General features: G+C 45.6%; 2 protein-coding genes across 2 annotated transcripts; both read left to right on the top strand.

Annotated features, from left to right (window-relative positions):
• The first annotated feature begins 289 nt into the window (after positions 1 to 289).
• nanos2 (nanos homolog 2) lies at positions 290 to 715 on the top strand. Its single transcript, XM_061216345.1, has one exon. The coding sequence runs from the start codon at positions 290 to 292 to the stop codon at positions 713 to 715; it is 426 nt and encodes a 141-aa protein (XP_061072329.1).
• An 826-nt stretch (positions 716 to 1,541) lies between these two features.
• Positions 1,542 to 13,958, top strand: coq8b (coenzyme Q8B). Its single transcript, XM_061217841.1, has 15 exons — positions 1,542 to 1,665; positions 2,302 to 2,480; positions 3,077 to 3,451; positions 4,130 to 4,196; positions 4,766 to 4,837; positions 5,433 to 5,552; positions 6,596 to 6,681; positions 7,244 to 7,384; positions 7,787 to 7,868; positions 8,196 to 8,289; positions 9,587 to 9,728; positions 11,227 to 11,334; positions 12,013 to 12,078; positions 12,348 to 12,434; positions 12,652 to 13,958. Coding segments are annotated over exons 1-15 (1,911 nt in total). The 5' UTR covers positions 1,542 to 1,664; the 3' UTR covers positions 12,943 to 13,958.
• Positions 13,959 to 21,231: the final 7,273 nt, after the last annotated feature.

Genomic DNA, 21,231 nt, shown 5'->3' with positions numbered 1-21,231 from the left:
CATTAAACGTGTTAGTATCCTATTTTTGTCTTCCGATTGGCACAGGTATGCAGTTAGGCGCAGTTATCGCAAGTGTTTACATTCGGCGTTTCGCTGGCGTCAGTTGGGTAATTTAAATGGGTTCATTTTAAGTGTCTACGCGTGTCTACAACTCGGCCAGTGCGTAACTGATACATATGTTTCTTTTCCTTGTTCATTGGTTGACAACATATAAATTGACCACAGGCTACAAGTCATACGGCATGCGTATGTGGCAATTGAAAAATAAGACAAGAAAGTGCAGCAAAATATGAATCCGCAGGAGAACTTCCGTGGCCATAACGGTCTCTTTGACATGTGGCACGATTACATGAACCTTGCGCCTTTGCAGGCGCGACTGTGCGCCCAGAGCGGTCCAGCACAGCACAACAAACTTCAGCTTCCGGAGCCGGCGGAGCACAATCTGCAGCAGCACGTACTCTCCGCGAGCCGACAGACTTCAAGCCCAAGCACCATCAGCACCATTTCAGACCCCTCCCTCTGTGTTACCGGTGTCTGTTGTGGGTTCTGCAAACAAAACGGCGAGACTGCCGAAATCTATCGCTCCCATCGGCTTAAGACGAAGGACGGCAGGGTCATTTGTCCAATTCTGAGGAATTACACTTGCCCGATCTGTGAGGCCACCGGAGACCGCGCCCACACCCGCCGGTACTGCCCACAGCGCAGCTCGTTTTAAGGACTCGCTGGAGACCGAACAGCTCCCAAAAGAATGTAAATAGTGTGTTTTTGAAAAACAAAGTGCCAATGTTGATAAGGAATAATGTTTAAAATGAATACTGCTTGCAACATGTTCCAGCCGTTGCTGTAGCCATAAGAAAAGAAAAATATTTTTCTACTTTGAATCGAGTGCAATGTAACTTCTATTTTGTTTGGTTAAGTTGCTAAACCCTGTTCTATTTTCAAAACTATCTTAAATTACTTTAAATATAAAACGATGAATGAACAAAAGTTTATCATGCTTTTTGTTTATGTACACTGACGTAAATAAATGTGAACAATCAGCCTACATGTGCACATATTAAAAAAATTGACAAACAGTAGACTCAATAGCTCAAAGGTGGGAACATTGGTATTTTCAGAATTGACACCTCTAAATGTGAATAGCTTATTGTCTTGGTTTACAAACGTGAAGAAAAGTAGGCGATTGCATATCCTTCCGTTTGTCGGACAGTCAGCTGTACATTTTGTAGGCAATACATATTTTCAGGACACTAGACTATTTCGGACTAGACTGCCACAGGGCGCTGATGAGCCAACTGAAACAACACGTGCAGAAACAACACATTATAACATGCTAGTCGTTTTGGTTTGCTATTGGCCACTGCGGTGGGGAGGCACGCCTTTTTCCATCCCGATTGGCTGAACCATGGCAACCGATTAAAAAAGTATTCTCCTGCACCCGTATTGGAGTATTTTTATGCCTGTCAAAAAAGGTCCTGCGCCACCCGCCTTTTGTTTTGGAATCTAATTGGAGGAACATCGCGTTCGTCATAATTTTTCTTCATTTCCGTATCCGGTAGTAGTTAAGCAATAGCTCCGACAAGAACTGTGTGGAGACTAGCGAAGGGCACGTAGGGAAGACGGCAATAAGACAATATTGTTGTCTACAATATACATTTTTGCAGAGTGAGTAATCGTTTGTTAATATTACATTGTGGAATATAGTCTGTGCGTGCTTGTTTTTCAAGCCACTAATGTTTTTCATCCAAAGGGAATCATGTCTTGAATCATGTCAATGTCTTAAGAATTGAGCGAACTTTGAAACATCTGTAATTGTATTTTTTCATGAAATGCATGTCTTGCACGTGACGGATATTGCAATGTGCATCCACATACATCCACATCCACATCCACATGAACTGACTCAGAGTAGTGTTTTGTATAAACTAGCTAGCTACGAACAGTTTAAAGTCTGTAAATAAAACGCAGCAGACAATTTGTTACTGACATGGTCCTGGAGAGCCACTCCTGTTACTCTCCATTACCAGGTGGCCTTATAGCAACATATAGCCTCTGTGTACTTGTGTGCCCTCCAATGAGAACAAGAATGCTATAACGTCCGAAGAATTAATAGATTTCAGAAAGGAAACTAGCAGCAACTCTCTTTAAGAGAATATTTATGTAGTGTGTGTGTGTGTGTGTGTGTGTGTGTGTGTGTGTGTGTGTGTGTGTGTGTGTGTGTGTGTGTGTGTATTTGCAATACCTTGACAGTGGCCGAAGACAATTGGTTCTAAGGTCCACGCACTGTTTGTGTCTGTGCAGTGATGCTTTCGGAGGTGCTCCAGGTCCTGCGTGGGGCAGGGCGGGTGGGCACAGCCTTTGCTGCCATGCAGGGGGAGCAACTGAGGCTCCTGGCCTGCAACTCCACCCTCGGCGCAGGAATCCAGCTGGTACAGGAGGCTGTGGAGGGTGTGGTTGGCATGGCGATGGGGAGCAATGGGGTAGGTGGGCACCTTCTGACAGTATCTCCTATGAGCCCTCAACCTACAGCCTCACTGACTGGTTAATCATTAAACCCTGGGTTTTCAACAGGGGGGTCCTTGAAGGTACTGTAGTGGGTCCCTAGCCAGACATTATTTTTTACTGTATATGGTGTGGCATATTGACAGAAATTCTTAGAGAAAAAGGCAATTGCCTATTAGCATTGTCATACCATAAACATCAAGCATTCCAACATCTCCTGCTCATCATAAATGAGATGTTTAAATTATGTTCCATACATTATTACTGTACTGTGGCTTATTGAGAGAAATATGCGTGGCATTACTTACTTACTGTTTGACCAGTTACATTTTAATTATATCATGTGAGGTATTGAGAGAAATATCCTACTTGTATCACTGAGACTCCTATTTCTGCGACTTCAAAATGTAAGTAATTCTTCTGTGGATCGTAAACTGCTGCGGTCCAAGCTGTTAAGCTTTTTTATTTCTCTTAAATGGTGCTGCAGAAATGAACACATACTGTGTGACTCATTGGAAGCAGTGTTCGCAGTATTAAGGCTAAACCCGTATGACCTTAACCCCACCTCCCACAGACTCCTAAGCCAGTCGACTTCCCTGATGATGAGGGGTGGGGGGAGATGGACCAGGACGAAGCCACCAAGTGGGCCATGGGGTCTGAGATGCCCCCCGAGTTTGCTGGGCAGGGGTACCCGGGGCCCCAGGAGGGCCTGCAGGGCCCTGAGGCCCCCAGGGAGCCGCTCTCCCACCGGGCTGCAGGGTGGGAAGGCCCCGGGGCCCCGGCGGGGCCGGGAGGGGCCAGGTTTCTGCACTACGCCTCGGCGCTTCGTGGGGCCCGTTTTCTCCACGACTCTGCGATCGGTAGGCTGACGGCAGAGGACATTAAGAAGGCCCGAGACGCCAAACAGGTGCCTGAGAGAATGACTCTTGCCCGACCAGTCAGACAGAAGGTGAGTATGTGACAGCACTGTCATGTGTCCTTACTTTACACTGTGTAGTGTTAACCTCGTGCCCATTCACTGCTCGAGCCAAGCAACAAATGTTTGGAATGTAGCACCTGCCATTGTAACAGAAATGAAGAGTTTCACTATTTAAATGATGGCTGTAAAGAAATCAAAGTCAGCTGTAAATGTGTTTTATTGGTTTTTTTTCTTCTTATTTTCTTCCTTTTACTTAAAATGGTGAAGTAATTGCATGTTTTTTTTTTAGCCATGACATTTAATGATTATGTCTGATTGTGATTCCCTTTTATATTTACCACTGTAATTGAGTATTTTAATGTGACCTGCCCAGGGACCACAACTGAAATTTGTCTTGATTGCTCATTCTGGGTCAGCCAAATGACTGTACATTGTTTCTGTCAAATAAACAAATAAAATAAAAATGTATAAACCTGCAAGGTTACTTGTAGGGTGTGCTTATCTGGAGTTTATAACCCCAGGTTTAAACCCCTCATTCACAGAACTGCATAACAACTGGAACAGCTAATCCTTATTTCCCAGATTTGGATCGTTTTTAGAGTTGTAACGTGGTCCTGTGGTCTAGGGTTAGTATTTACAGTATATGTCTTTCTTAAAATAAGGGCAGTCTTACAGTGTGCCCCCCTCCTTCCCCCTTGTGCCCCCCAGCTGAGTGACCGAGCGCGAGAAAGGAAGGTCCCTGCCTCTCGTATCAGCCGGCTCGCTAATTTCGGGGGTACGTGGTTCTCCCCAAAGCACTATAACAGGCAACAGCAGGATGAAGCTGTCTTCGATTCCTGCTTTCTTCAGATCAGTCCTTCCCAGCTATGGTTGGATGGCCACCTTGGTTTATTACCTCCACAGGGCCATAAGAGACATTGATTATGCTCAACCGGGCTGCGAGTCTGCAGTGTGTTGGCCTGGCGTTGTCATTTGTGTTGTACTTATGAAGGGTATGTTTCAGGCCTAAAATGTTGGGTATGTATTTAAGCAATGTAATGGGGGGCGGGCATGCTGACACTGTGCAAACACTGATTTAGAAATAGTCACATTTTCTGATATGAATGAGTAGTTTCTCTTCTCAATGAGCAAAGTGCCAAGACTACAGCTGTGGTAGGCCCCATGTGGCCCCCTCATCTATAGTTGAAAATCCCTCCTAATGAGATTATTAATGCATCATCAAAGCCTGTCTTGGCTCATGGTATGGTTGTGCTGTGTAAACTGTGCTGAGCTGAAGACATCCCTCTGCTGCACTGTGCTGTGCTGTGCTGGGCTGAAGGGTTACATGTACTGTGGTTCCCGCAGGTCTGGCCGTGGGGCTGAGTCTTGGAGCCATTGCAGAGTTGGCTAAGCAGTCCTTGGGAAGCAAGCGTGGAGGTACTATAGACAGCTGGGTGCAGGCAGTTTAATAGTAATAAAAATCTTTATTTATAAAGCAATTTTCTTGCTGCTTACACAGAGCACTTTCAAAAACAAAAACAGATACATAGTAAAATGAGTGATAAAACGGTCATAAAATAACATAAAATATAATATGGTAAATAAAATGCAGAAGATAAAAATCGGTAAGTAAAGTTAAAAGTAAGATTTTGTTTGAGGCTCTAGTGTGCTCAGGGGACTGGGGATGTAGGAGCATGGATGGCATAATGCCTCGCCTCCTCTAGCGTCTGTAGAGGAGGATCTAAGGGGGCATGGTGTATATATTTACATACATGCTTCTTATTTCTCAGCCTCGTTATGGCTTCCTTGACTGCCTTTGGGGGGGACTATGTATAAAACTGTAATAAAACCCGATATGGATGTAAATTCCCTGAAATTAAATGGGTGAGAACACAAGTGAGATCACAAATCAAGAGATTCTGGGAAATTGAGTTTCGTAATCGTCTCTTTTAAACTTGGCTAGAAACTATTTCAAGGCCACGTTAGGCTCTGGTATGCATAGAAGCTGAAGGCAGTGTTCTGGTGTCTCCAGATTCACAGGCCCTCCTGGACTCCCCTCTCCTGTCTGAAGCCAACGCTGACAGGATCGTGCAGACCTTGTGCAAGGTGCGGGGAGCGGCGCTCAAAATCGGCCAGATGCTGAGTATACAAGGTAAACCCCCCTGTCCCCTTCAGTCAGGGGCACAGCACAGCACCCACTGTCAGCTCACTCCCAGAGACGGGAACAAAGGACATTTAGGGCTCCTACAATTATATCTTCCATAAGTTTGTGCATGTCCCTGATCTGTAGTTTCATTTTAGGTTTTTGGGAAAAATTAGTTCAAAAAAAAAAAACAGCGGGGGTGTGTCCAGTTGGATGGGTCATGGTTGTATTCAGTTGCATGGCAGCCAATCATCATTGGTGTGTGTGTGTGTGTGTGTGTGTGTGTGTGTGTGTGTGTGTGTGTGTGTGTGAGAGAATAGCTGAATGGCAGGCATCGGTAACAGAGGGTAATAGAATGGGGTTCAGACAGGCATGATGTCACCTTCGTCATAGAAACAGCGAGGAGCTCCACCAGTCACATAGTACACATTGCTAGCCACCGATAGGTTAATATTGATGGACTGACTCCCTGGTAATCCCTCCAGGATCCTGGAAAGGCCCAGAAATGATCCATCAGTCACGGTTGGCATTGCTCCATTGATTATTACCAGCATTCTCTCCTCTCTATTGTTGTATTTTCCATTGCAAGGCAGTGTCACTGCTGTCTTTACTGATGTTCTGTTATACTTCCCTTTGGCCAAAGACTTAGCCTCACTGAATCTGTTCCAGGACAGGGGACTCCATAGTGAGACAGCAAATCCCTTTGCTGAGTCAGCAGTGCAAACTGCCTTGCTTACAAATCCTGTTTCACGGTTAATGATGTAATCGTCCGTAAGTCATGTTGACGCGTGTGTGTGTGCGTGTTTTTTTTTTCTTTTGTTTTTTTTTTCCCTGCTGCCGATGTCTGTATGGAAAACCCTGTGGATTTGATAAATGTTTAATACTGTTGCTGTTAGACAACTTAGTTTATAACAAGTGTATGCTATGTACAATTCTTTATTTCATAGGATAAAATATCATGATTGAAATATCAAAGGACTAAACGGTGCTTGGCCGAAAATACGAAAATATCAGTGGAATGTATTTTTCATTTGATTCAAACTCTTTACCAGATAACAGCTTCATCAGTCCCCAGCTGCAGAAGGTCTTTGAACGGGTCAGACAGAGTGCTGACTTCATGCCCACCTGGCAGATGAAAGTAAGTGTGTGTTTGTACACACTAGTGTGTTGTTATATGCTCGTGGCAGGCCTTTTATGTTTCTGCCACTGGAACTTCTATATTTCAGTATTTATTTAAAAAATATTTATGATTCTCCTGTATATCAGCTGATACTTTACTTTACTTCTAATGATAAACACATGTTTACAGAGTATTGAAGAACTTTGTTAAATATCAGTTCTTTGCTTTCCCCTACATGCATTTAATTCAATTTACTGATTTTGCAGAAGAAAAAAAACAATTTTACCATTCCATACATATGTTTCACTATTTTTCCATTTCTTTGAATCCTTACACAAATTTTATTTCACCAGTTCATGGCAGCCATTATTTGGTCATTTTAGGGGGCCTTGAAATGAATAAGTTCAGTAGTCCCTGAGGTAACTATGAACTGTGTATGTGTGTCTGTGTGTGCGTGTACCTGTCTGTCTGTGTGTGTGTGTATGTGTCTGTGTACATGTGTATGTATGTGTCTCTGCGTGTACGTGTCTGTCTATGTGTGTGCTTGTGTGTGTGTGTACATGTGCATTTATGTGTGTAGAAAGTTCTAGAGGAGGAGCTAGGACCTGGCTGGAGGGACAAGCTGGCCTTTTTCCAGGAGAGGCCCTTTGCAGCTGCATCGATTGGCCAGGTGCACCATGCCGTGATGCATGATGGGAGGGAGGTGGCCATGAAGATCCAGGTGAGAGCAGGAGGTGAAAAGCCACTGTAAGACAGAGACACTCTCCCTTTGGAAACCATTCCCATTTCAGTTTGTTTTCAGTGGGTTTGTGCTAGAGATTTTTGTCATTGTCACAATGGTACATTCAATTAATTATTTCTTCAGTAATTCCCATGAGTAGTGTTATTTTACCAGGAAATAAACATCACATGATTATTATGGATTGGTTGTTGTACACATAATCTAGCTAGCCTGTGTCCTAGCAACCCTGTATCCCAGTAACCCTATGTCCCGGAAACCCCGTGTCCCAGTAACCCTGGGTACCAGCTTGTCCGTGTCCCTGAGCATTTTTGTCCCAGTAACCCTGTGTTCTTTATTTTATTTTTTTATTTTTTTTTATTTTTGGACACGCCTTGCCTGCAGTACCCGGGGGTTGCTGAGAGCATCCGGAGTGACATCAACAACCTGATGTCCGTGCTGAAGATGAGTGTGGCACTCCCGGAAGGTAACGCTCTGTCCTCCCCCACACGGCAGGGCTGGCCACTGCCGCTGTGTCTTTCTGTGGTAGCAGTTCTCATTTTGTCCTGTTTTAGGCCGTTCCATTCACTGTGCCACTTACGCATAACAATATGTTTATTGTTATACACAATGATGGTTTGTTTCTATTGTGTTGGGGGATTTTTTTTCCCCCCATACCGCTGCTGTTTTTAAATCTCATCTTAATCTGAATTAATCTTTGAATCATAACTTCAGAGTCAGAAATCTTAACTCTGGTCAATTAAATAGTTTAATTTTCAGTAAGCTTTGAAAACCAGCCTTTTTTTTCATTCAGGCTTGTTTGCTGACAGCAGTCTAGAGGTCCTTCAGAGAGAGCTGGCCTGGGAATGCGACTACAAGAGAGAGGCAGAGTGTGCCAAGCGGTTCCGGTAGGCCAACTGTCATTTGGTTTGTTCCTTATTTAGTGTAAACCTGTTCCTTTCATTAATATTGTTTCTCAGTATTTCTCATTAAACCACAACTTATAATTTTGGCGCTCAATTATATTTTCAGTCAGTAACTAAAAATATTATTTTATTAATCAGTAACTAAAAATAATATTTTCCGACTTACCCAGACTGTTCGATTTCATTTGAATTTTTGTGCATTCACTGACTCAATTTCCATGTTTCCATGTTGACAGCTTCAGAGTTGCTGTAAGGTGTATTTCTTCAGTTTGAAGGAGGTATGGTACTGACTCCAATAGGCTTCAAGTCTTTATGCTAAGCTAACACGTTTTGCTAACATGGGGATTGAGCCAGTGAATGCATAAAAATGAAAATGAAATTGAACATCTCATCTAAGTCTGGGTAAGTAAAAAAAAAAAAAAAAAAAAAAGGTTTATTTCCCAAAATGTTGGTATTTTCCTTTAAACTTGTTCTTGGTCATGGATTGGCATTCGGTTTTGACATTTGACATTGTTGTTTCCCTCAAATTCGCATGACAGCATCACCTTAGCAACTGTTCCTCAGCAAGATCAGCAGTCTTAGTCACTGAAGCTCCTGGCAAACATCCCCTAACAATCACCTCAGAGATCGAAGTCACTGAGATTCCAGCTATGGCACCAAAGAAACAGCCAATCAGGGGCTGCCCAGCATTATTAAACACAACCATGAGCATGCTGGGATGTTACTGGTTAACCTGACCCAGGAACCACACCTGTGTGGAAGCACCTGCTTTCAGTGTCCCATGTATCCCTTATTTCAGGGATGGGCAAGGCGGGCCGTAACGGTCTCTGGATTTCAGACCAATTTCTGCTTCTTTTATTATTTAATCAGCCCAATCATTTACATGATCTGTTATTTATAGACACATTCTGTGATATAAACCACAGCAGATAAATGATCTTGTTCTTGTCTATATGTTCTTGCATTGTATTGGGGTCTACTTTACGAGTGAATTGGTCATGGTCCGTACAGCTTATTAGCTGATTGAGCCAGGGTAACTTGCAGCAAAATCCTGCATACAGGAGAGGAGTTGCCTTTACTGAAGCGTTATCTGCTCGACTGACAGCCTACAAGGCCTGTGAATGGAAAATCATAAGCAGCAGTCTATTTAGTCAGCGCGTGTTGGACATGAAGAGCACCGCTCCGCAGACTGCTGATCGGCACGGTGCGGCGGTCATCTCCGGGTTCGTGGGCGGCGCTGTCGAGGGGGCCTGCGCTGAGCCCTGTGCCCTGTTTCCAGGGCCCTGCTGGAGGGGGACCCGTTCTTCGAGGTGCCCGAGGTGGTGGACGAGCTAACGGGCACCCGGGTCCTGACCATGGAGCTGGTGTCCGGGGTGCCGCTGGACAGCTGCGTGGAGCTCGACCAGGAGACCCGGAACGCGGTGAGCTAACCGGGCCCTGATTGTGGAGTCCCATGACTGCTCGCAAACTGGTTGGTGGCTCAAGCCCTGATCCAGCCACAATAAGATACGCACAGCTGTTGAGCCCTTGAGCTAGGCCTTCAAGCCCACGTTGCTCTGGGAGGGATTGTCCCCTGCTTAGTCTTATCAACTGTACGTCGATTTGGATAAAAGCATCAACGAAATAACGGATTATTCATTATTACACAAACGCACGTTCACATACTCACACACACACACTCACAGTGTGTTACGGGAAGCTCTTGCTTCTGCAGCTTCCTGGATGAGCTGGTAACAGCTGCGTCAGCTGCGGAATCGAGGCGTAGCCCAGTGACATAACTGTGCTCTGAAGTGCTCTTCCCTGTGGAACACTGAGATGATGTCATAGCAGGTGTGCATCACCAGCCAGGGTTCCCGCTTAGTATCAGTCTGACCTAACAACCATTTCCTGGAGCTCTTAATGCCTAAATATGTCATAAGTGAACATATCCCAGAATTCCCCCTACTTCCCTCTCCTGAGCATCTTCTTTATGCAGAGTGGTTTAGTAAATGGTAAATGGTTGGCATGTATATAGGGCCTTTATCCAAAGCGCTGTACAATTGATGCTTCTCATTCACCCATTCATACACACACTCACACACCGACGGCGATTGGCTGCCATGCAAGGCGCCGACCAGCTCGTCAGGAGCATTTGGGGGTTAGGTGTCTTGCTCAGGGACACTTCGACACAGCCCGGGCAGGGATCGAACCAGCAACCCTCCAACTGCCAGACGACTGCTCTTACTGCCTGAGCCATGTCGCCATGTCGTTTAGTGAATCAAGGTACAGAAACAACTAGGACCCATTTGTTCTTCAGGTGAAAAAACATTGTGTGTGTTTTTACATTGTGATGAGTAGTCAGCCATAGCCTGCAGACCATATTAAGACCACACAGCTGTTGAAAGTTGGATTTATTTGCTTGCCTAAAAGCAGAGCCTCTTACCCATCAGTGTGCCTGAAATATTGCCCGTGTCCCAATGCCTGCTGCTTATAAACACCCTGGTTTCCATTCTACTGCAGCAACTGTAACTAGGCAACCATTTTAAAAGGGAGTACATTCGGGACACACTCATAAGTCAGGTCAGCATTACAATTCAGTGCAGTTGCTGATTCAGTCCTGTGTTTTGCACAGAACGGATGTACAAACTTTAATGTGATCTTTATACCTCATATTTCTTAGTTTGAGGAGTTTATGATCCACCAAATGATCATTCTGATTCGCGTGACTGCCCATATCATTACTGCCTGAATGACTCACCCTCACCCTGGCTCAGGCATCACATTATCCGGTCAGTGTCATACTCCAGCAGACCAGCAGGTGGCAGTAGAACCACCTAGACTGCAGTGTGAGGCGATCGCGGACTCTTGGCCGGTTCCTGTTTCTGGCAGTGAAGGTGTCAGTTGTGAATTGATTGACCCTTCACCCTTCACCCTTCGCAGATCAGCCACAACATTCTCCAGCTGTGTTTGAGAGAGCTGTTTGAGTTCCGCTTCATGCAGACAGACCCCAACTGGGCCAACTTCTTCTACAATGCTGACAGGAACAAGGTGCGTGTGGGGCTGTGTTGCATTCCTGAATATACATGCAAGCCATGTTGATTTGTTCCATTGTTAAATGAAATATGATATATATATATATATGTAATATATAATGTAAATAATAATAATAAATATACCGTGGAGTTTTATCCATGGCCGGTACATGGTGTACTGTTGTGTTACTGTGTGTGTGTGTGTGTGTGTGCGTGTGCATGTGCGTGTGTGTGCGCGCGTGTGTGTGCGTGTGCGTGCATATGTGTTGCTTGCACTGTCCTTGTTTGTACATCGTATTTCTGCTGTGTTGATGGTGCAGTGCTAAGCCTCCTAATCTCCTGTTGAGAGCACACGTGGACTTGAGCTACACAAGTTCTATCTGACAGCTGTTTTATGGAACTTGCGGTGGTTTTCTCATGTCTCGGCCGTTAATAACTGACATCTCAGGTTATTTGACTTAGTTGTTCATTATACTGAATCAGTAATCAGATACTGAAAACATGAGATGTGAGTCTTTACATTTTATCTTAATTACATAATTGAGGATTCAGTGCTACATGCGTATTCACAGTGAGCCTGAGATGAAGTGGCAGTGGAGACTGAACTTTCTCAAGATTGGAGCTGACCATTGGCTTAGTACTGAAGCGTTATTCTCCAAACTCCAGTCTCATCCTCTGTATGTGTCCCCCCCAGGTGATCCTCCTGGATTTTGGAGCCTGCCGAGATTACCCAGTAGAGTTCACCGACCAGTACATAGAGGTATGGGTTCCTGTCTGTGACCTTCGAATGTTAGAAGTCGTGGTTTAATTTCGGAACTAATTTTGCCTGCCCACTATGAGTGGGCCCTGCTAATCAGCCAATCGGGTAGCAAGCACGATCGTCTGGGACGGAGGCTACAGCCCGTTGGGTTTGTTGCCCTGTTAGCTTTGTTGCCCCATTGGGTTTGTTGCCCCGTTGGGTTTGTTGCCCCTTTGGGTTTGTTGCCCCATGGTCTGGTTGTGACGCACTGCTGCCCTCCCTGTTTCCAGGTCGTGTATGCTGCCTCCGTAGGAGACCGGGAAACTGTGCTGCAGAAATCCAAAGACCTCAAATTCCTAACTGGATTTGAAACCAAAGTGAGCTATTCCCCACCTGCTCTTTGCTTTGTGTATGAAAATCTCCGAGTGCCCTGACATTGTCGAGCATGAGGGGGAACAGTGTTTATGTCATGGGCACTAAACCACTGTACTCTTTTCCATGCTACCTTGTGTTATGCCACTCTTCCCCTGGCAACCACCATCCTCCCTGACCCTCTTCTTCCTTATTCCCTCCATCCTGTGCTCCCTCCCTCAGGCGTTCCAGGAGGCGCACGTGGAGGCGGTGATGATCCTGGGCGAGGCCTTCGCCTCCCCGGAGCCCTTTGACTTTGGGACGCAGAGCACGACGCGGCGGATCCAGGGCCTGATCCCGGTGATGCTGCGGCACCGGCTCACCCCGCCGCCCGAGGAGAGCTACTCGCTGCACCGCAAGATGGCCGGCTCCTTCCTCATCTGCTCCAAGCTGGACGCCCACATCGCCTGCCGCGACATGTTCCGGGACATCTACCACGCCTACACCGGCCAGCGCCAGCAGAGGGCTGCCTAGATGCAGGAGGGGGTGAGGTCCGGGAGCCCCCCCCAGGGGGGCATTTGGATGGGGACAGAAATGTTTTTTTAAATTTTATTTACTGCCCCAGGCTTCAGGTGCTGTTGTAAATATTGTGCAATGTGAGGGGGAGGATGTGCCATGAGGAAGAGGGGGGGCATGGGACAGTGATGAAGAGGCCTTGAAGCCTGTGATGACACGCTACAGCCACAAGCACCTGGCTCTCTCATTCGGATCCCTCCGGGTTCTCTCTCCCTCTTTATGTCTTGTACACTCTCCCTCTTTCTCTCTCCTGTTCTCTTCTTCTTCTTCCACTCCCTCTTTCTGTCTCCTATTCTCTTCCTATTTCTCTCTCCTGTTATCTTCCTCTTCCTCTTTCTCTCTCCTATTCTCTTCCTCTCTTTTTTCTGTCTCTTATTCTCTCCCTCTTTCTGTCTCCCAATTCTCTTCCTCTTTCTCTGACTGTGCCATTGGAGAACACACTGTGTAGCCTTAGGGTGAGCTAACTTCCTCTCCCATGGAAATCAGACTCTCATCCAATATCACCATGAGGGTAAATATCTTCTGACATATTTTACAATGCAAAACCAGCATCTGTTAAAAAGGTAATAGTGTTGAATGCAGTTTGTATTTCTGCACACATTCTGTATTTCTGCACACATTTCTCAGCTCATAAGAAATAAAACATGACACTTGTGCAATATTTATATACTGTAATAGCAGTTACAGTTTGGGATCTGTAAAAAGGCAGTACTGTGTTGTTGAGGGTCTATCTGGGTGAAAGTGAAAATTAAATAGTGTTTAAAGAGTCTACAAGATTGTTTCGTGGACCCATTTTGGTGGCAGTTTTTTTTTTTTTTTGTGCATGATTCTCCTTTTGAGTCTGTGTAATGCTGTGCGGTCCAGTTTAAGATCTTGCCAGGCACTATTCCAGTGGATGTATAAGTGGAATGCTCTTTGTGCTTCAGATCCATGTGATAATTTGCTGCTAAATAAACTTGGCCAGCGGGAAAAAAGGTGTCCCAAGTGATGAGATTAAACATCCCCTTACCTCGTGTGGTCCCTTGCATGTTCGTTTAGAAGGTGCTTGTTTCCACAAGGACTGGCATACAGTTTTTCAGTTGCATACAGACGGAACGCGTCATGCGGAATGACTCCCGGGAGTTAACAGCAGCATCCTCATGTGTGACCGCTGAACCCCTCAAGTCCTCATGTCCTGAACACTATACCATAAATCAAGTGGCTCTGTAGCTAACCACGGTCCTATGAATAAAGGTCAACACGCCGCAGTACGGGTCAGCCTCGCAGAGAGGGTGAGCCGTCTATGACAGTAGAGCAAATTTACTACCCCACCACGGGCGGATGTGTTGTCAACAGCTATAAATATGGCTGCATGTCCACTCGCGCGTTCTCTTTTTGCCGACTGAAGGCTGGAGAGATCCCCCCCCACTGACTGTGTGAGGGTGGCGTGTTGACCTTTATTCGTGGAAGCACTGTTACCTAAGTAACCGTTCTATTTCATCTCGGTCAGCATGCACAGTACAGGTCAACTGTTTGGCAAATGAGTCAGCAGGGGGATGTAGAGGGGCCCATCAATCTTACAACACACGGTGGATGCAAAAAAAGCACTTCGTTGCGATGCCTAAAGAAGGGGCTTCGGTATTCTAATCACTGTGAAATGCAGTACAAAATGATGTCATATTTCAAACACAACCAGCGCCAACCAACTCCTCAGGAGCATTTGGGGGTTGGTTGTCTTGCTTAGGGACACTTCGCCACACCCAGGGTGGGGGATCTAACCAGTAAGACAACGGCTCTTTCCTCCTGAGCTACTGTCGCCCGTGACAGTAGGCCACCACACTGCTCGAAGGGGGAACACCTCCACTGCTGTAGGCCATAGCTGTTGTGTCCACACTGCACTGGTCCAGACGCTGCTTCCACAGAATCCCTACGGCAGACGAACAGAATATCTGTTTACCCGATGGCGCTTGTGTCAGCAGCATACGTAGCTCATAAGTGCCCATGCCGGACAAAGACAATGCAATCTGGCTTCTTTTGGAGAGCCGTGAGGGGGAGGGTGAACAGCCTGCAAAGCCAACGGTCGAGAGGCAAACCCCTGAGGGAGGACTTCGGTTCGAGAAGAAGGAGTTGGAAGGAGAGAACCGGCTGAGCTCTCCATCCATCCGCAGATATGAAGGGTGCCCTCATAGGGCATGCAAGCTGCACACCGTGCTGAAGCAATAGCAAGCGAAAACAAAATTAATTGGTCAAGGGATCAAATTCAAGGACAAGCTGCAGATCTCATGAGGGAAGCACACAAGCCCTTGGTGGATGAAGCATTTTAGCCCCACAGGAACTGGCTCGCGAGAGGGTGGATAGGACATCAACAAGATCATGGGAGGCAAGATATAGCCACCAAAATAACCCCTCAATGTCATCTCAGCTAGCCCCTCCTCCTCAGGGACTGAAGGAAGGTTAACACAACTGAATTATTGTGTCTGGATTCGATTCCCTGGAGGGGCACCAGTGACAAAACCAGCCTCATCTCCCTGCAAAATGGGGCCTGGTAGAAGGGGGCCTGGAAGCTTGCAGGGTATTTCAGTACTGCTGACCCAATGCCAGAAAGTGGCCCCCATCCAGGGGCCAAGCATGCAGGCTATAGGTCCCTGGATTTGGGTGCCAGAGTGGACCCTGAACCTGTGAGATCATGTCTTTTAGTTGCTATGCTCCATGGTCCTGGAATCAGCCCATGAAAGATATTAAAATGGATCCCTTCATCCCTTTGGGTGATTTTAAAAGTTTACTTCAGACATTAAAAACTGAATTGAATTTTATGCTGTAATCTCTGCTTGCTCCACCCTTGGCCAGGGCTCCATTGTAAATGAGATAACCAGCTCAATGGGCCTCACCTGGTTATATAAAGGAGAAATAAATGTCTGCTCTGACACCACGGTGCCCCAATAAGCAACTCTGTCAGATCGGCCATCCACGGCTGGTGGGGCCAGTCTGGAGGAATGGGCAGGACCCTGGCTCTTTATGCCCTCACCGGAACCATTAGCAAGAGAGGAAGTGGAGGGAATTCATATAGGAGAACCTGAGGCCACTGGTTTGCCAAGGCTTCCAGGCCTCGTGTCCTCTCTGGGCCTACCAGTGGCTACAGTGGGAGCGGCCTGTAGCCTAGTGGCTAAGGTACAAGACTGGGACCCGTAAGGTTGGTGGTTCAAGCCCCGGTGTAGCCATGATAAGATCTGTGCACTGTTGGGCTCTTGAGCAAGGCCCTTAACCCCGCATTGCTCCAGGGGAGGATTGTCTCCTGCTTAGTCTAATGAACTGTAAGTCGCTTTGGATAAAGGCATCAGCCAAATAACATGTAATTTATATATGGTGTGGGAATACAGAGAATACCACAAAGACGTCTACTTGGGCCCAAACAACCCTCACAATGTTGAGGTGGAGGTGCAATTTCCCTGGGTCTCCTGAACAGAAGGTCGGCTGCTACATTGGCAGACCCTGGGAGGTTGGACATCCCTCAGTGACACTCCTTGGCTGTGTACCAAAAGGAGGAGTTGGAGTGCTTCGGCACGTAACAACAGCCAATGCTCTCTCCTGAAATGCTCTGCCCTGAAAAGCCAGCTTCTTTTCCCTGCACAGTCCACCACATTAGAAGAGATGTGTAATTTCTCGTGCATGTTGTGTTGAATTTGAACACATTTAGAGAGTGTGCTCAGAGGGACAACACATGTTGTGTTGACTTTGACACAGTAAATATGTAAGCCATTCGTTTGAATGCGCTCAACGGCTGTGATTGGGCAACACAGATTTTTAAAAATGTATGAATTTCATCAACTCAAATGCAAATGCGCAAGAATTGCTAGCATATAAATATATATATTTTTAAACGATTTTGAGTGGCCAACACATAAATATGTCAACTCATTCTAGAGCGTTCTATGCGCATTGTGTGTCAAAAGTGTTGAGAATTTACAAAGCACTCTTGACACAGGATATATGTAGAAAAAAATAACACTCTACACTCTACTTAGAGTGCAGCTGAGTCCTGCATTATTTTCATGCCCAGCTGACACAGGCAGACTGCAGGCGGCAGGTGCTCGTGATGAGTGATGGGACAGGGACCGTCTAACTCAAACTGCCACCCTGTGCGACGCGAGGTTCGACGTTAATACGGCCCTACAGGGCGGCTTTCGGCAGCCAGCGCTGGTACAGGGGTCTGTACCGTATCCGTACGCTAGGACTAGATTAGCCACTCAGCAGCCCCGAAGGAAAGATTATTCCGAACGCAATCTTAGCGTATGGTAATGACTCCCATTTCGAGAAAGAATTACCGGGAGCTCCTCGGATCTGCCGGCTGTGGTGGACTGCGCCGCGCGGTGTTGATTTTGCGCTGAGCGGTTGCAGCTGGAGGGTGCAGTATTTACCGTTCCCGCCGTAACCGTGGGTTACTGTGGCGTAACCGCATGCGGCAGCGCGTAAACGGAGCGGCGCAGACCCGCGACGCGGACGGCAAACACGCCGCATGAATTAATGATGATCAGACCCATCTCCATCTGGCCTTGGCAGCGCTCGTTTATTCTGGAAGATGATCTAAACGCCGCCTGTCTCGCGCCTAACCCTGGCTGTCTGTCAGGCTGAGTGTGGGGGGAGTGGGGGGGTATTGATCGTCCTTCTGCTCCATCAAGTTTTATCCACTGTCTCTGAGATGGTGTGTATACGGTGTGATATATAATCTGCCCCCCAAACCCGAATTTACATACCGCAAAACGTACTCAGTCGTCTGAAATGCTTAAGATGAGACACTGTGCTAGAGGGTCTGTAACATGCCACTTTAACACATTCGGCCTCTGTTTTCTTTTCAGCCTTTCTGTCGTGTTCCACACCTGGCTCCTTACCTTGTGATCTGTGGCTGAGGAGACCCTGCCGACCATTATTTCCATTCTAAGCATTTCGCTGACATGTGACTTGCAATGAATGCAAAAGAAGAAAAGGTCTAGATTTGTAAATCACCGACATCCTAAATGGTGATTTATTAAAAGCATAATGGTTGGGCCATATCACTCATGAGAGCTAATCCTTTGTCAGGGAAAATAATATTTAAGTTTTTCTTTTTTTTTGTGATAGGGGCAAAAATGTAGGGGGGATAGGTTCTCCTGGATATTATCATCATTATTATCCTGGATATTATATTACATTATTATTATGTTATGTGTAGTAGTGGGTGGTACTGGTAATGCCCCCCCCAAAAAAATAAAATAAATAAATAAAACATCCTAAAGAAAATGTCATGTTTATTGTCCCCCACAAAGGTGAAATGAGATCAATGTCACTGGATAGGGATATATAGGGTAAATAGATTCTTTATTGAATTGGAATTGGAATGTTGTTGTCAGGTTGTCAAGACTTGTCCATCAATACTGCAACATTTCAACTGTGATTGGTCATGGAGATAACCATAGATACAATATCCGTATGAGCTCCCATTGAGCAATACATGAAACAGACTTTAACCTAAACAAGCACTGATAAATGGTCATCTGGTTTTATACCACAGGAAATTACCTCTGACCTCTGCTCAGGGTGAAAAAACAAAAAATAGCAAGCTAAAATTTGCCATGAAGGCTGCTTTTATCACTGTCTTGGGAATGTGATCACTATGACATGTAAGCACTGGTCAGAGGTAGGAAATGCATGTTTGCTCAAGAAATTAGACACAATCAGTTATAAATGCTAAGGGTAAGACTGCATGCGGGTTATTTTTCCATCCAACTGCCTTTGTTTCACTTTTCTGACAGCTCTATAAACTATGCTATTTCAGTCCTGCTCTTGAGCATAATATAATATTTAGGTTACACTTGCAGTCTGCAAATGTAGCTGGTGCTGATACAAATATCAGGCCAAGATATGATTGAGCTCATTAAACAATTAAGAGGAGAAGTTGACACAAAGGCCTAAAATTGATCAACCCTTGTTGTGCACCCCTGGGTTAGACAAACAACTCGTAAAATGCAGCATCGTATGATTACAAGGATCTGTTTCAGCGGTCTGTTCCTGTCACTGACCTTGTGAACCCCCTGACTGAAAATGTTCAGTCGTCAGACTGCAAAGAAACAAGAGCAGTTGTAAATTGCAGTGGTTCTGTGATGAGCCACAGAACCATTTGTTGACGGCTCTTCAAAGTAAAGGCTAATTTGCTACTGAGCTGTCCAGGTCACAGTGATCTCACCAAATGAGTCCCACAATCATCATCATTCAAAGTGTTCTTGCAGCCAAGGTAGACATATTTATAGGCACCCAGGCATGTTTAGCATTTTTATGTTTGACCCTATGATTTGTGGGATGTTGCTTGCTTAATTAATGGTGACTCGCACCTCTACAGTAATTTCTCCATTGCAAATATTTATTGTCCTTAAATTACTTTAAATTAATAATAATAATAACAATAATAATAATTTGTCATTTAGCTGACACTTTTTATCCAAAGCGACTCACAGTTTATGTACCCAACAGCGGTACGGATCTTATCGTGGCTACACTGGGGCTTGAACCACCTCCCAGTCATGTACACTAGCCACTAGGCTACATGCTGCTCCCTAATCTCTCGTTCCACACCTGTATAATGTTATGAGATGCCATCCTGATACAACTCAGGAAACACCCACATGAAGTGGTAGGGCGTGGCCAGTGTCAGCATCAGAAGTTCTGTGGGTAGAGCACAGCGCTCTTTCAACCATTCTTCCACGGGGAAGTCAATCCTCCTGATTAATCAACGGAGGCAATCTCAGTCGTCTCGTATTGATTGGGCTAAGATCTGGTGACTTAGCAGGGAGCGCCGTGCTCCTCAAACTATTGACTCCGTGAATTAGAACCATGCTCTGTGCATGGGGGCACTGTCGATCAGAAAGAAATGCTTTGAGATGATCGGTCTGTACCATTATGGCGAAAGTGACATTGACCTTGCCTCCTAATGGCATGGGTTAATGGTAGGAAACCGTTATTAATGTTGTCTAAATAGGGCCATCTAGTGGCTCAACCATGAACCTTGTGCCCGATAGCATGGGTGAAGGTTTTGCGCCCTCGACAGGCCTGACCTACAGCCAGTAAGATGGATACTTCTCGGTGTTAGCCTATTGATTATATTATTGTATTGTATCTTTACCGATATATAGGTGAACATACAGAATGTACGCAAACCCCTACAAAAGCTGATTGTACTTTATATTCACAGTCCTCAGTAAATAATGTTGAAGTCCGGCATCGTCTACGGCGCAACATGTTCCATCATATTCTACAAACCACTTGTAATTGCGATATACGTCGCTCTGGATAAGAGCGTCTGCCAACTGCCATTAATGTAATATAATTTAATATACTGGCAATGGCATTGTTCTTTGACCGCCAAAATTGCCTCGGTCTGGTGTATGACGTTGAGCATAATCCCCCCCCCCCCCCCCCCCAACAATGATGAAGTTTCGCATTGCAAGCCATTAACGCTCGGTGGCGCTATTGCAAAAATAATAAAACGTACTATTTTGCCGCATGTTTCTAGGCTATTTCTACCTTGAAGAGAGCCGTAGCCTATTCCTGTTTTGCTGAGTGATGTTATTAGTTACATTATAGTTCTTTGTATAGCTATTGCCCGCTGCTATAGCTACTTCAGTGGTGCTAATAGATACATAACTGTAAAATGTCTGTCTTTTAAGAAAGTAGCCTATGGAGCATGTACTTTAAGGCGCCATATGGTCTTACAGAGTCGTAGAGGAGCAACATATAGCATACGCTTTATGTTCAAAAGTAGACTTGACTCAAATGTGACAATCTTAACAATTATTCGAAAATAAATATTTTTGAACATATTTATAGGCTACAACAATACCATTGCGAATCATGCTTTCCATTTAAAACGCCGAAATTATAGTGTTAGGCCACGTCAAGCATCTCTCTAACGGAACAATACATTCCAAGCCTAGCATAAATCTCAAAACGGGGAGACGTACAGAATAAATCGCGGAAACCAAGGTCGGTCGCCGAGGCCGCACATAAAACGTTGGATTTCCAGCGATAGTTCATTGCGGCAATTTAGCAGTCAGAAAGGGTTAAACGGCATGCTGCTTCGGTTCTTATTAAACATCAATAGGGAAAATGCATTTGCATGTTCAGGCCGGCTGTGCCAATGGGCGCGCACAGAAGGCAGGGCCAGCGGGTGGAGCCGCGAGAGGAGCCCAATCTGTGCTCCAGCAACTGCTCAGTCAACAACAAAAGCAGTAAAGACTGCAA

This window comes from Conger conger, chromosome 13 (genome assembly GCF_963514075.1).
Source record: "Conger conger chromosome 13, fConCon1.1, whole genome shotgun sequence".
In the NCBI taxonomy this organism is placed as follows: domain Eukaryota; kingdom Metazoa; phylum Chordata; class Actinopteri; order Anguilliformes; family Congridae; genus Conger; species Conger conger.
Note: the sequence above shows the minus strand (reverse complement) of the source record. Positions and strands in the feature narration are given on the sequence as shown.